The following is a 15,974-nucleotide window of genomic DNA, read 5'->3' on the forward strand; positions in this document are numbered from 1 at the left end:
TTCTTACATCTCAAATAAAGGGAAAGAAAGACAGATATCATAACTATTATTAGGGTAATTGATTTTTTAAGAAATCTTTTTGATGCAAATAAAAGACAAGTTTTCATATCCTGGGAAAATTTCAAGAATAGTGTTCAGTTTAGTGAGTAAATATTAGTAGGTTAATGAATCTGCATGATGTTTCCTAAAAGTTCAGAGCAGAAGCTTATACATAAATAAGTAACTTTGTGTGGGACAGAAGAAAGAGAAGAGAAGAAAGAGGAAAGAGTGGGAAGGGATGAGGAAAAGAGAGGAAGGAGAAAAGGATAGGGAAAGAGAAAGAAACACCAAGGAAATTAATTCCAATGAATGCTTGCTTAGGAACACCTGGTTGACCGTGGATTCTCAATAAATGAACATTTTGAGTGCGAACTACAGATTTCATCAAAATGTCTTCCTCTGAAGGCATTGTACTCAGAAGGCAGCACCTGCAGACTTTAATTGGAGTTACCCTGGCTGACTTTCCTTCACATTGGGGAACACAAAGAGAACACTTTTCTCGTGTCATGAGCTCTAGGCTCTTCTTTCTGACTTATAAAGAAATATTAAAAGAACTAATATGTACAACTTGAGTAAATGGTGTCTAAGAAGGGATATGCTAATTATGCACAAGAGTTTGAAAGGTACAGACACTGAGGAGGAGGAGAAGTTATTTAGCACGGTAGCTGAATATTGCCAGGAGACACCAAAGCACATTAAGCGAAGAGAGATTTAAACTAAACACTAGATCCCAGAATAAATATAACATTCGGCTACATGAGCAAGCTTGTGGAAACTGGTTGAGATGTTTAAAATGCCAAAATATTGAAATTTGCATTTCAAGTAAATATTTATACAAGGTCAGGAAATAATAGGAATCGGAAGGACCTGAGCTGTAGTCAGAGGGGAAAATCTTCAGAGAACTTCAACAACAGGTTATGCATTTCTGGTCTGAGGATCTTAAGTTCAGAGAGTCCAGGAAATCATGGCTGGATCCCAGCCAAACTGACTTGAAAGAACTGGAGAACAGGTACACCCATGACACAAGCATACGGGGCAAAAGGGGAAAAGGAGAATCTGAGTGCGTTTTAGAATTTTCTGTCTCAAAATTAATGTGATCTATTCCATGCCTTAAAACAAGAACTACCATTGTAAAAGGAAAAGGACCGCACATCATAAGACCTGTGTTTGTGGGCGCCTCCACTGGTTTCTGAAACAGTGACTCCATGCAGCAGTCACATCGTCAGGACATGGCTAATGAACTTCTGTCCCTAAGAGCAGAGTTCTCCACACACCCGTTCTCCCCAACAAAGTGGTGCTCTATTAGAATCATTTAAAGGGAAAGGGTTTTTATGACAGCATCTCTCCCAGAAATGCTGACCACCTTGGGTTATCTTGCTCCATTCTCTTAAGCCGTGTGAAGTGTTGGATCTGACGAGTTCTGCTATGTTTCTTAACTCAATTTATTAAGGTTGCCAAACCAAAATTACTATACACCTTCAAATAAGATTTACAGATATGGAATCATCTTTACATCTTCTCATTATAATCTAGTACCACTCTCAAAATCAAAAGTGCTATTTTACTGTCTATTCCACCTCTGTACTCCAGGTTTCTAATTAACTCACACCTATTTCAGCCTGTTAAATAAAAACTAATTGTCAACATTGCCTTTAGTTTTCAGGGTACTGATGTTCAGCTAGAAAATCTGTGGAATCAAACAAATACATGATGTATCCAAAAATGTATGTCAAAGCACAAGATATTTTTTTTCCCTCCAAGTCCAAATGCTGCCCAGTTACACCAATAAAGTGGGTTATTACTCTTTCTGAGATTTCTGTTTTCTTTCCTACTGCTTTTCACTCCTGTAACAAAATCAGATCTGACTACTTGCTTGAAAGAGGGGAAAGAAGAAGAAAAGAACACAGACAGGAAAAATAGCTTAATCTTTTATAAATAACATTCAGCTGTATACCACAGATCAATTCTAAAACATTTTCAATAGAAGAATGGGCTAGATAATGTGCAGAATTTCAGAATGAAATAATTTTATATTACTATCGCCTGTTTGTTGCTGGGATTGCCAAGTTTCCTCCAAACTAGTGATACTGACATTGACAGAGACTTAAAGCTTAGAGTATTCCTGACAGTTGAGTTATAGAATGTTATCAAAGAGGTCCTATGTTCTGTTGGAAGCCTAGTTAACAGGCTTAGCTGACATATTTAGACAGTGAATTTGTGTCCATGCTGGCTGGCTGTTATGTTGATTTGGCCATCAGGGAATTTCCAGAAAAGGAAAACAGCTTGTGGCATTTCAGCAGAGCTATTAATTGGTACCATTTAATGTAGGATGAGCAGGAGCAAGATTCCATGATGGTGGTGGACTGTATTGTTTAATACCCTCTAGCAGCTCTATCCTTACCCAATTGGCTGTGGAGTCTTGAAATTTGGGGGTGAAGAGGTTTAAATTCAACTGAAGTCCATAGGCCTTCTTAGCCAAGCTCTGGCTCAGCTCTTCCTGCTGTCCAATCTCTTTTTTCTCACCTTCTCGTTCCCCTTTTTTCATTCTCTCCCCTTTCACTCACTTCCTTATCCTTCTTTCTCTCAATCTATTCCAGAAGGTTATTTAATCAGTTATGGTTCACCTGAGGGGAATTTAAACAAACTTTTTTATCTTGAAATTTCTTTACTAAAATGGACATAGTCAAATTTGTAGATCTTTCCAGAGCTGCTATGTCCCCAGCCCTAGGTGCCACAATCTATCACAAAATGCACCATCAGCAGCACATTCTCGTGAATCTAACTCATGGCCTGAAAGTCTCAATGATGATATAGCTTGATACAAAACAAGGAACCCTTAGCAGCAAGACTGGGTTTAACACTTGATTCTTGTGAAAAGAATTCCACATAAGGTGGCAGAATGATTTTGCAGAAGGAAGTTACTTCTCTTTCTAATAGCTACTTTGAGGTAAAAGTGTAACTAATGATGTCAGTGCTTCACCCACACAACTCAGAGTGCTTGACAACTTGTGTGGACCTCCCCACAATCCCTACTTTTTATCAAACCCTTAAATAATGACTAATGCATATAAATATATAAACACTCCAACTTTGTGCCTTATGACCAGGACGACTTTAAATGGAACATGAGCTATCCCCAGAGCTTCCTGAAAGAGTGATCCAAAGTTGCTTTTGGGGGGACTCAGCTTGACATCACACTCTTGCTTGGCTTCCTTCTCTTCCAGGTTCCATCTTTCCACTCCTCTATCAGCATTTCAGGACAACAGTTCCCATTTAATCACTTTTGCAAGACTTTTGTCTTAGGATCTGAGTGTGTGGAATCTGCCCGCAGACAAAGCTCACTGTTGAAGTATTAAAAAGTCATGTCAGTTTATTGCTTTTTAAGAAGAAAAATAAGGCAGCCTGCTGTAACGTAGACTTTAAAAAAAAAATCTTGCAAACTTCTGTTTTTCAGGAAGAGAATTTGAAGGAGAAGAAGAATATCTGGAGATCCTTGGCATCACCAGGGAGCAGTCAGGCAAATATGAGTGCAAAGCCGCCAATGAGGTCTCCTCAGCGGATGTCAAACAAGTCAAGGTCACTGTGAACTGTGAGTATGGTGGCAGCAGCAGCAGGTGCTACATGCTCATGCCTCCACCTCCAGCAAGCTCTAAAGATTCCATTAGCAAAAGAGCATCACAGTCCAAGCAGATGCTCTTTTGGTCAGGGATGCACATTTATACATCGGATACAGCCAAGGGCAGGGCTTGACCATTGAATTTGATAAATCAACTCTACCAATTCTAAATATAACCTATAATACATTTAACAATAGCCTTTGTCTTTTACTCAGGCTGCAGAATTAAGAAAACATGATCAGACAACACTAGCATTTCTGGCACTCACTATTCTGGTCTTTGTGGACACCGAGGTCATATTACTTTGGAAAAAGCAACCATTCATATCTGCTTTAGCTGGAATTTCTATATTAATGCATTGTTTGTCAAAAGGGAATACACCAAGATTATATTTTATCCTCTGCTATTTAACTAATTGGCCCTGGAAACAAATTCAAACCACTGTAGTCAGATGCCATGTGCTCCTGATGGCTATCAGGGATGCCTGATAAGTTAATTTCAGTTATCTATTTGTCCCAAAGTACAGGCATTAGAAAGGAAGATTTCACTAAGATGCATAGGTAAGTGAGCATACTTTGAACTTCTCAGATGAAAGGATCCTTAGATGTAGTTCAAAAGGGGGAGGGAGAGAGAGAGGATCTATAAGATATGTGTCACCAGCCAAGGAATAAAGAGAATTTGTTTACTTTATTCAGTTAGGAGTGTCTTTGTGTATCATTCAAATTTACATTTCTACATCACACAATTGGGGCTAGCAACAGTATCCTGACAGTTCTTCCCTTCTAGGAATTTCACATATATATGTACCACCACACATATACTCTACATACATGCATATACACACATATTCACACATAACACACATATTCACACATACACACAGGCACAAATATCTAAACACATCTTTGAAAGTATACTTTAGGACTGGGGTTGTAGCTCAGTGACAGAGGGCTTGCCTAGCATGTATGAGGCACTGGGTTTGATTGTCAGCACTACATAAAAATAAATAAAGGTCCATCAACAACTAAAAAACAAATTTTTTTTAAATAAAGTATACTGTAGACCATGATGTTATATTCTGTCATCTCATGTCCTCCCAACAGTCACCTATGTGCCAGAGTCTGTATAAAGTCTATACATTCTTCCCCAAAAACCTGACAATATAGGCCTACTTGATGACTCTTTAAAATTTGAGAAACTGAAGCCTAAGGAGATGAAATAGACTATTTAAGCAACATGGAAATCAAATGTAAGAATAAGGAAAGAGTCTCATTTAATTAAAAAATTCATGCTCTCAAGAAGAAGAGAGAAGGAGGAATTTTCAATTCTTCATACCCACTATGTACAGCATAAAATTAAGGGATTTACTTTTTATTTAATCCTCTTAATAAACCTATGAGATAAAAATTATTAGTCTTACTTTAGAAATTAGGAAACAGTTGTGGAAAAAAACAATAAAATTAAAGGTGACTCACCACACACACACACACACACACACACACACACACATATACACACACAAAGAAATTAAGAAATGAGGCTAGAGAGCTGATGAGTCTTGCATGAGATGACCCAGTATGTTAGTCAACCTTCTGTCACTGTGACCAAAATGTTGATAAGAACAACTCTGGATGAAAAAAATTTATTTTGGGCTCATGATTTCAGATATCCATCATCAGCTGATTCCATTGCTCTGGGCCTCAAGTGAGGCAGAACAACATGACAGAAGGGCATGGTGGAGGAAAGCTACTTAGCTCATGACAGCCACATAGGAGAGAAAGAGGAAGGGGTCAGGGACAGATAATCCAAGGCCACACCTCCAGTAATCTACTCCAGTGACCTACTTTCTCTAACCACACCTACAATTATCATCCATTAGTCTATTTAGCTATCAATGGATTAATCCAGCAAATTGATTAATCCAGCAAATGAATTAATCTACTGATCAGGTCACCGCCCTAATTTTTACCTAAAATTCCTACCTCTGTTGCTATGTTGGGGGTCATATATTCAAAACACAATCTTTTTAGGGGACATTCCAGATCCAAAACATAACACCCAGCCTACTCTTGGGGTGTTCAATTACCCAAGACCTTGCTCCAGCCTTTGAGCTTTCTAAAATAGTCAGTGAAATCTTCACAGCATAGATAGAAGAATCCAGTAGATATGGCTGTGCTATGCACGTTTATGGTCCTCATTTGCAAGAGCAAGGGGCTGCATTTGATGAACTGTGAAGTGCTTTTATTCCTAGCTGTCTCCAAATTTTTTAGTAATAGACTTTTGAAATGCCAGTATTACTATTCTTTTCTAGTACTGGGTGTGTTTCAAAGACACATTAATGATCTCAATGTTATAAAATGCTTTAGGTCCTTTTTTCACATGAAAGGCAATTTCTCTGGGTGTTTATATAAGTTTATAATTAGGTTAGTTAGCTTCTTTTATGTACACATAACCATGCCATCATCTTCCACCTCTTTCCTGACTTTTGGAATGAAGATTTCATTTTCTCTTAATTGACCTTCAACTTAATTAGATTTCTGAAAGTCCAATCACAGAGTAAATAGAAAATATTTATACTTCCATTGTATGAAACATCAAAGTGGTCTGGATTGCAGATGGTTCCCAAGATCAAAGCTAGCTGTCTGGGCCCTATTATTATTGGAGCAATTAGACTGACATTGCTCCTTCTTCACTGTCCCCAAAGTGTAATTTAGGACAGAAGAAAATACTGATAATTTTCAAGAAAAGACTTTTATGAAAATGTGAGCTTTTGCTAGTGATGAGTGAACCACAGAAGAATAAAGACAGAACCTAAAGATTCTAAAAAGGCAACTCATAACAAATTATATGGAAAGCTGTCATGAGTCTAATCAAACATCCAATATGCCCTAGCCAGCAGGACCTAGCACATGCCTGATTTTATAAAAATTGCTCAGTAGCTTTTACCAATGATGTAGCAAAACCCCTTAATACACCCTATACTCTTAACATCTCTCCAGACTTCATAAATGATACTGGTTATAATTCAGGAAGAATAATCTAATCAATTTCCTTTGGAATGACCGTTTTACCAAAACTTTCATGAACCACATCTACATTATATTGGAACAAGTCATCACACCAGTTGTCCTCTTCAAACAACTCGTCTAAACATTATTGTGTTAAGTAGAGGAAGTCCCCAGGATTAAATTATGGAAGCAGGTCTGCCTAGCAAAACCCTTGCATATGAAGAGATATCCATTGTCTCTTCTGTGGCTTCAGTTAAGCTTCCTACTATGACAGTGCTCCATTATTTAAACTGATTCCTTTTCCTTTTCAAAACACAGGCTTAGGAATTCAGTGAGGGGATCAGGATGGCTAAGATAACTACTGGCCAAAGAGATTATTGTAAAGAACAGACCCAAATACCACTCAAAATCCCACACTGGTAACTTTCTCCCGCCACCACTTCATTGATTCATTTACTCCGTTGCCAACAGATGTTTGTTCCAGGGCACTGAGAGGCCAGCGCAGTAAACCAGAGAGACATAACAGTTTCGCCTGTCGAGCTCACAAGCTGGATCCTACTGTTTCTTCTTTTTACTTCTCTGTGATAACCCTTCTCTGTGGTAGTTCTACAGCATTGCACATAGCCATTTTACAGGCAAAATCTATTTTCTAAGTGGTAGGAGGTCTTGGAATTTATGGAAAGCTAAATTATTGGCTCAAAATCTCTTCAATTAAATAAGCTTAGTAAAATTAATGAAATAGGACTTCTGTCTTCCTGTACCTTACCCAGAGCATGACTTCTAATTTTTTCTAGTTACCTGCCTAGGGACAGTCTGTCCTTTCATTGCAGATTCTAGGTATACTCCCTCAATTTCAATTCCCAGAGTCCATTAAAAATTTGTACTTATGCCAGGTGCAGTGGCACACACCTGTAATCCCAGTGGCTCCAGAGGAGACAGGAGGATTGTGAGTTCAAAACCAACCTCAGCAACAGCAAGGCGCTAAGCAACTTAGTGAGACCCTGTCTCTAAATAAAATACAAAATAGGCCTGGGGATATGGCTTTGTGGTTGAGAGCCCCTGAGTTTAATCCTCAGTACCAAAAAAAAAAAAAAAAAAATTTGTATTTATAAGTCTGTCTCACTCCAGTGCCCACTATCCCTCATATAATATCTAGCACATAGTAAATGCTCAATAAATACAGGCTATTAATTTTATTTGGACCTTTTCCCTATTTCTGTAGGAATTCTTCCAAAAGCTGCTTCCAGCTCTCAAGTCTATCCCCTTCCCCAATGGTCTGCTAATCTTTCTCCCGTCTTCTGCCTTTTCGTAACTCTCCAAGTAGGTCCACACTGTCACTCCTCATAACTTCTTTTTCCTCTTCTTATCTCCCTTTTCACACAACTCTGCCTCATTCTGCTGTCCAGAGCTAACCAAGCCAACAGGCACAGATGGTGGTAGACATGGGATGCAGGCATTTCTACAGTTCAAGCTCGCATTTGAAAGCCAGCTATTTAGAGGAAGCAGAGGTTACTGCCGAATACACAGTTGGACTTGGAGAAACCAGTTGTCTCCAGATAGTAGATATATATTTTAACTGAACTCTTCAGGGTTTCAATTCCAAAATCACCTAATGAGGAAACTTTAGGAAAATATTGGCTCACTATGGAACAAGACAATGTGAAATAGTAACCTTCTCTATTAGTCATAACTACACCTATTCAGTCCCCATGCTGACCTTTAATTTATTCTTGCATTTGGGAAGGTATCAGAAAAGACACATCCTAGAGTTTGTGAATCTACTATGAGATCTTCAGAGGAAATATTCAAAAAAAAAAAAATCCAGTGTATAATAAATTTCCACCGCAATTTTGACTTGTGGACAAGAACCATGATTTTCTGAGTACTTTCAGAGGACCAAGACAATCCTGATATTTCACATACATTCACTATAATCATCACACTGACAAAAGCCAACCAAGTGGAGAGGTGTAATGGGCCTGGTCTTTCTCAGAGAGGAGGAATAGCGACTTTGTTACAGACTTGTTTAATAAGTTTAGTACTGCTGGTACATGGTGAGTAATTAAAAAAAAAGTAATTGAATCCGTATTACTGTTAGTCTTATTGTTTCTAAATTTTCTGCAGACAGTGCCTTTATTATTGCCCACACCCTCTGCTTCCTCTGCGTTCTTACACCACTGCACACTAACCTTGGAAGATAATCAATATTTCCATGTAGAAAGGACAAAAACAAAGCTCAGAAAATGTAAGCATTCTCTGTCAAAATCAAAAAACTTATGAGAGGCAGACCTGGAACTCTAACCCAGGTCTAACTCCAAAACCCTCTCACGTTTCATGACAATATATTAGTAACAGTAGTTGAAGAAATGAAGTCATTTTAGATATTGAAAGTTCTTTCCTGTGTATGGTTTCATTTGCTATTTACCTTAAAAGCTGTATTTGATATAGGTAGGTAGGTAGGTAGGTACCGTGATATGCATTCATAGGTGAAGGGCTGCAAGAGAACACGTCTATGATAACCACCTAAGTAGCACAGGTGGGAATTAAGCCTGCATCTTCTAAATCCTAATGTGGCATTATATCTACTATATTAATGCATGTTATGACTTTTTTGTTGTTTCCTATGAATAGGAGAAATATGGAACACTTGCTTTTCAAGCTATCAGTGTGTGCTCTCTTAAATGGTATTTTTTTCCTTATTAGGAATCCATTGCTGTTTAAAAGGACTCATTCAAATGGACTTACCAGAGCAGAAAGGTTCAGAGCATGGGTTCCAGAGCATGACAGACAGATCCAAATTTCATACTGCTTCAAACACTGACCATATGAATTGGACAAATTTTAACCCTCTGTAAGCTTGTCTTCTCATTCATAAAATGAGGTTAATAAGACTTAACTCCTTGGCTATTATTTGAATAAAGAAGATTTCTAAAACCTAGTACAGTGCTATTCATGCCTGTGAATGCCTATAAATTATATCCTTTATTCAAATTTTGTTCTTTTATACAATTATTCCAATGTTAAGAAGATTAAATGAATGACATTTTATTTCTTAGGTCACTGTTATTGTTATCATATTCATTCTAATTGAAAGAATCTTGTTACTGGTGATGTAAGAATAAGAAAGCCCTTATTAATATTTTCAGAACCTGGAATTTTGAAGTAATAAAAACTGGAAGAGTCCTCTGACAATTGTAAGCCATTCCAAAGTCACGTAAAGAATAACAATGGATCTCTGTGCAGCATTTTTATGAAGCCTCATTTTTATTATAACCATATTTGGAACAAGGACATCTATTATTTTAACTACACTAGGCATGCTGCAATATGATTTGTAATAATCTTTCTTAGCCTCATCTATACAGAATTCATTACAAATGAATTTTGAAATGTTCATTCCAATAAGCCATGAAAGAGCAGACCTGCACCATGGTGTCATTTGAGAAATATTAGGACAATGAGCTCTTTACATGCCTATCGGTATTCATGAATTTACTTTGGCACAAGAAGCTTCCTAGGTTTTGAAAGACAGAAGCAAGTGGTTGGCTTTGATAATTGACCAGCATCATCCTTTCTCAAGATTAATGCACTTGAAAATACTCAACCCTAGTTTTTTGCCAGCTGCAACATGCTGGGGCCTCTGATGGGCTAATGAATGCCACTTACCCATTCAGGTTCACAACAAATTGGGAAATAAGGAAAGGAGGAATATGAGGCACAAATGCCTCCAAGGTTAGTGACCAAGGTCTTTAGAGGTAGTAGCTTAGTGGGTTTGACTTAGCTCCCCAGTCATGGCTGCCCTGGGCTGGGGAAGCCCACCCACACGAGTGCAGGAAGGAGAGAGCCCAGGAAAGACTTCCAGCTTAGAGAAACAAAAGAAAAACCTCTACTCCTACCAGAGCTTGACTGTAAAAGAACAAAGGAGAAAAGATGAGCCAAACAGGCCCAACTTATTCTATTCAAATGTTTTGATTTGAAAAATCATCTCCCTTCCTGGGTCCCAGTGTACCTACTACTCTGGAACCCAGAACAGGGAAGCACTCTCCACAAAACTGTACCTCTGGAACGTGCATTCCTGGTCCCATTGTAGAGGGACTTGGAGGCATCTAACATGGCAATATTAAGTTAAGATACCTCAGCTCTGAGTGTGTTAGAAGTGGCAATGGTAGGAAGGGTAGTCTTGCCCAGGTTCAGGGCTGGTTTAGTGAAGCCATAGTCACCGTTACAAACTTATCAGTTATAACCACATAACTATAGAAACCTGCAAGCACTGTTTAATACCCATTATGAAATTGTAAAATTGAACAAACCTGTAGAACGACAAATAAACTCTCTCTCTGGTCAACATGAATGGGTCACTGTGCTACAAATTTTGACATCACAGGCAGCTCATATAGTGAGAAGTGAGGATGGGAAATTGATATTTATTTATTAAGTGTTCTAGTGCTGTTCATTCATATCTCCCTTTATGTACCATATCTCAGTGGACAGTACCACCTGATGCCCAAGCCAGAACCTCAGTGTTATCTTTCTGATGCTTCTGCTTTGCCTAATCCTTCACATCTAATCCATTGCTAGTTGGATCAATTCTGAGGTTTCATATATCTCCAATCTTTCCCCTCCTTTTAGCATCTTCCCAAATCTAGTGCCAAATATCTCTGCATTTCTTCAGCAGCTTCCAAATGGGCCTCCCTGCCACTGGTCCCAACAATTTATTGATGAAGGTATTGAAACAGTGTGACTCTGAGAAAAGTGCTAAACTTTCTGAAAAACGAGGAAGAACATGAGAGAAAGAGCCTCGATTTGAACTATCAAATTTCAATCTGAAAAAAAAAAAATTTCAATTTGAGCTCATGACTGCTCAGATTGTACTCTGTCCCTCTTTCCCCCACTAGTGCAACCACCTGCAATTCTTGCATTATCCTTTGAGCCTCTGTGTTCTAATGATCTCTATAACCAATCACAGGATGACTTTTACATGCAACCGTTGTGATTCTTTTAAGCTAGCTTCCTCTTTTAAAACATAAGGGAAGGGCTCAGAGTGTGGCTCAGTGGTAGAGAGCTTGCCTAGGATGCACAAGGCCCTAGGCTCAATTCAAAGCACTGTGAAAAAATAAAACTAAAAAAAAGATAACAAGGGAAAAGAGGCTCAAACCAGTGCACGGGGTTACCCAGACCCAATTCTGGCTAAGGGCAGAGTCAAAATTCAGATTTCAGATTTCCTGTTCCTGACTGCTAATACTGACTCATAACCCATAGAATAGATAAGTGGATTATAATTTGGAAATTTAGTAATTTAAAAGTTAAATGAAGGGCTGGGGAGATAGCTCAGTCGGTAGAGTGCTTGCCTCGCAAACACAAAGCCCTGGGTTCGATCCCCAGCACCGCAAAAAAAAAAAAAAAAAGTTAAATGAATTAAGGCTATGAAAACATATGATAATGATACCAACAGTCTATTTATAAGGATGAGCAGTTTCAACTAGAGTTGAGATTTTTTGTGTCTGGGAAGGTTGCTATAGATCATTAAAGTGTGGATCCTCATTTTAAAGGTAGTAGGACCAAAGTCCAGAAGATAAAGTGTGCAGAGGGAGATATACACAGTCAAACTCAAGATACCTTCCAGGACTCCTCATTTCCCTTCCAGGTTTCTTTTTCTACATCATCTTCCCTTTTTGTGCCTGTATAAAAATGAGCAGATTAAATCCAAAGTGAAACACAACAATAACAACAAAAGCAACAAAACAACACAACCCCTACTCTGGCATGCCACTTTATATTTGGGCTGATAGTATTGACCCAAACATGCTCTCACACCTCTCTCTGACAGTGATTTAAAGACTTACAAGCTGATGGGAGATGACCTGGGGTTGGAAATCACAGATGAACCTGATGTGCAATCCTTTTTAACTCAGATGATCAGAATCCTCTATAGTCAGAAAACTTCAGAAATAGTTTTCAAAAATGAAGAAAAATGTTCAGAAATAAGGTAGGGTGCTACAGAGTAATTTAAATGAATTTGGTACACTAAAGTTGACTTTACTGATTGCCTTAATAAGTTTTTCTTCCACAATATCTAAACAGATTGTTTGGGTCTACTTTTTCCACATGTCATTTTTCTGGCTAATGACCTCTAGGCAGAAAAGTACTTTTCTCCTTGAAGATCCATAACCCGTAAAGCATCGCCAGGCCCATGATCTCTTCCCTCTCACACTGTCTTCCTCAGGTGGATCTATAAATAGTTGCTCCACCTTCATAGAAGTGTTTGAAAGAATCATGGCAAACTAGAATCTCACAGCACTTCTGAGTTCATTTCAAGCCTGTCACAGACCCAGTCATAGGCAGACAAGCTCAAGCATAGAATCAGCAAGTATAGAACTGATAGCACCAAGAAGTCTTCTATGCATTAGGATAAACCTTATAAACAAAAGCAAATTTTACCTGGATCACAGTAATAAGGACACATTTAGAAAAAAAGAAGACATCACATAATCCTCATTTTTTTGTATGTTAGTTTCTGAATTGCTTCAAAAATACCAGGCTAACCTTGAATTGGACAGACTTTATGCTTCTATTATTTTCATCAGATTCCTCAAAGCCATCTCAAACTACAGTGATAATAACCATGATGATGGAAGAAAAAGAGAAATGGTGAAATCATACATTTAATATTCCATGTCCTTCAGTATCATGTCTTGATTTATGTAAAGAAAAACAATATGAATATTATAATTTATGGTTAGAATAGCTAAGAATAGATTAGAGGAGAGAGAAAGAGATAGTAGGTTCCATTTCCTTAACAACCTGCTGAGTGCCTCAGTTAGGCAAACCAGGTCTATTTTCTTTAATCACTTCTTATTTTTGTTTAGTTCTCTAGTGGTCAGTCCCACTCAGCTGATGACATGATTCATGTCAGTGGAGTTTTCAGATGATCCCTTTCTTGCCTCCCTCCCATCAGGCTGTCCTTCCTGATTCCTCCCTGGAGCCCCTTCTGGCTCTTCTGTAATCACATGTGCCTGTTCTTCCTACAGATCCTCCCACTATCACAGAGTCCAAGAGCAACGAAGCCACCACAGGCCGACAAGCTTCACTCAAATGTGAGGCCTCTGCGGTGCCAGCGCCTGACTTTGAATGGTACCGGGATGACACCAGGTATGCACCAAATCCATCATGCTCCCAGTGCCCCACCTAGTGGTGCTGGAGGCCCCAGAAGCCCAATAACAAGGCTGAGCTTTGTTGTAATTATGCAGACCTATTCCATTTGGCTCTTCCTTTTCAGTATCTCTTTATCAAGTGTTTTGGGGCCTGTAACTCTTAAGCTGAAGCCCAAAAGCACTCAGGTAAAATACAAAAAGTTAAGTACCTGATTCAAAGGATCATTTCCACCTGCATGCCTTTCTCTTGGAGAGCAGAAATGAGAGCCCAAGGAAAGTCACCCATTCCAGAGTCTTCTCTTGACGGATATTGATCTTGATGATAGGGGTTGCACAATTAAGATGAGGAATTGAGCAACTTTGAGAAACTCTGTTTCTTTTCTCTTCTTCCTTCAACGTAAAGATGAGGAAGAAAGTTAAAACCTTCATCAATGTTCCTTTTAACTCCTCTGTTTTTGAACTCTTAGGATAAACAGTGCCAATGGCCTTGAAATCAAGAGCACGGAGGGCCAGTCCTCCCTGACTGTGACCAACGTCACTGAGGAGCATTATGGCAACTATACCTGCGTGGCTGCCAACAAGCTGGGGGTCACCAATGCCAGCCTAGTCCTTTTCAGTAAGTATGCCAGAGCAGGGTCCAGCTCAACATATTTAAATAGGTAGAGTTTTCTCATGGAAAGCTGAAGATCAACCCCTTTGTTACTAAAGATGAACATTTATAAAAATAAGAATATACTCACCAAAGCAAAAGCATAGTTTTCTCAGTCCCTGGGCACAAGATTTTCAAATGGAAGAATTTCTCTCTGTATTCCCTTACTTTTGGTAAGTGTGCTGTTTTGGTTTGCTTAGTTTTCTTTCTTCCTGATTGACTAAACTGCTAGGATATTCAGAGAACATATATTTATTTGTTGGTAGCCTCTTCAATAAACAGAAGTGATGTAAGAGCCTGGAAATTGATAGCTGTTACAAAACATCAGTGATGGGAGTGATTGAAGAAGAAATATTCAATGAGAATGGACGAGGAACTGGGACATGGGACAAGTTGGAAAAAAGGAAATGTATTTTCAACAACTCAAGAGGAAGGGTGGTATTAATGATTAAAACAAAATAAAATGTAAAGGAGGAAGAAATGCTCACAGAAAGGATTCAATATGACAGCAAAAGACATTACTTTTCTGATGTTTTTTGTAACAGAGATGGGAATGTAGGCAAGGAAACATTTCTGAAGATCAGAAAAGATCCTGAGAGCAGACTAAGGAGAGATCAGTAATTTCAAAGTTACCAATGTTAGTAGGAGGCTCTGCCTTGGAGTCTTGCTCTTTAGCCACCTGCTGTAGTCAGAACTGTAACTCCCTGTCATGTTGGTCAGGAAGCTATGAGTATAGAAGCAAATGCCCCCTGAGAAACAGGATGATGATGGGTGGGATCATGGGGAAATGACTATATCAGGATTAGGGACAAGTTTATCAGAATAAGAAAAGCAAACAAAAAAGTTAGCACATGCTGAGACACAAAGTTCATTTGGACCAAATGGAAAAGTCCAAAGAATGTACCATTATTATTTTGGATATTTTGGAATAATAAAGCACTACAAAAAAATTTTTTCTGCACAGGTACAATTGGAAAAACTAGAAATACTGTAAGAAGAGATGTCTTCATTTTATTCAGTTTAGATGAGCCTTCACACACACACAAAAAAAAAAAATCTTAGAAGAAAATCAATTTGAGAGTTCTCTTGAAATGCAGTGCTAAAGCCATTTTAAAACTGCTCCAGATTCAGCTCCACTTATGGAAAACAACAACCACAAACTATCCAAAATTCAGCCTTCACTTTCTCATTCATAACTCCAATTGACGTCAGTCTATGACAGTTTGATAGGATATAACTATACAAATGTTGCATCAGTAAGAAGTTTAAAATTCATATCCCTGTTTACTTGTCTCCAAAGACCAAGCATCAATGTTCTTTGCTTCAACTGGAGCATCAATATCCACAAGACACTTGGGAAGATAAGTATAAAGAAATATAGTTACCCATTCATTCCTGATATTAGGGATTTCAAAAGTAGGGGCAAAACCCAGCCTCAACTATAAATTCAAGATGCTGACAACTCTAAGGTGACCAAGTTATACTTAACAAAATATTTTATAGGGATTGA

The 15,974-nt window shown here is 38.4% G+C and overlaps 1 protein-coding gene across 2 annotated transcripts in view; it reads left to right on the forward strand.

Moving 5' to 3' along the window:
- Lsamp (limbic system associated membrane protein) overlaps window positions 1–15,974 on the forward strand; it is a 596,100-nt gene that overhangs the window by 549,943 nt on the left and 30,183 nt on the right. For both annotated transcript variants that reach the window (XM_047564164.1, XM_047564165.1), the window contains exons 4-6: window positions 3,494–3,628; window positions 13,693–13,813; window positions 14,283–14,431. In XM_047564164.1, coding sequence (XP_047420120.1) covers window positions 3,494–3,628; window positions 13,693–13,813; window positions 14,283–14,431 — 405 coding nt within the window. The remainder of the gene's footprint in view (window positions 1–3,493; window positions 3,629–13,692; window positions 13,814–14,282; window positions 14,432–15,974) is intronic.

The sequence above is a fragment of the Sciurus carolinensis genome, chromosome 9, assembly GCF_902686445.1.
Source record: "Sciurus carolinensis chromosome 9, mSciCar1.2, whole genome shotgun sequence".
In the NCBI taxonomy this organism is placed as follows: Eukaryota; Metazoa; Chordata; class Mammalia; order Rodentia; family Sciuridae; genus Sciurus; species Sciurus carolinensis.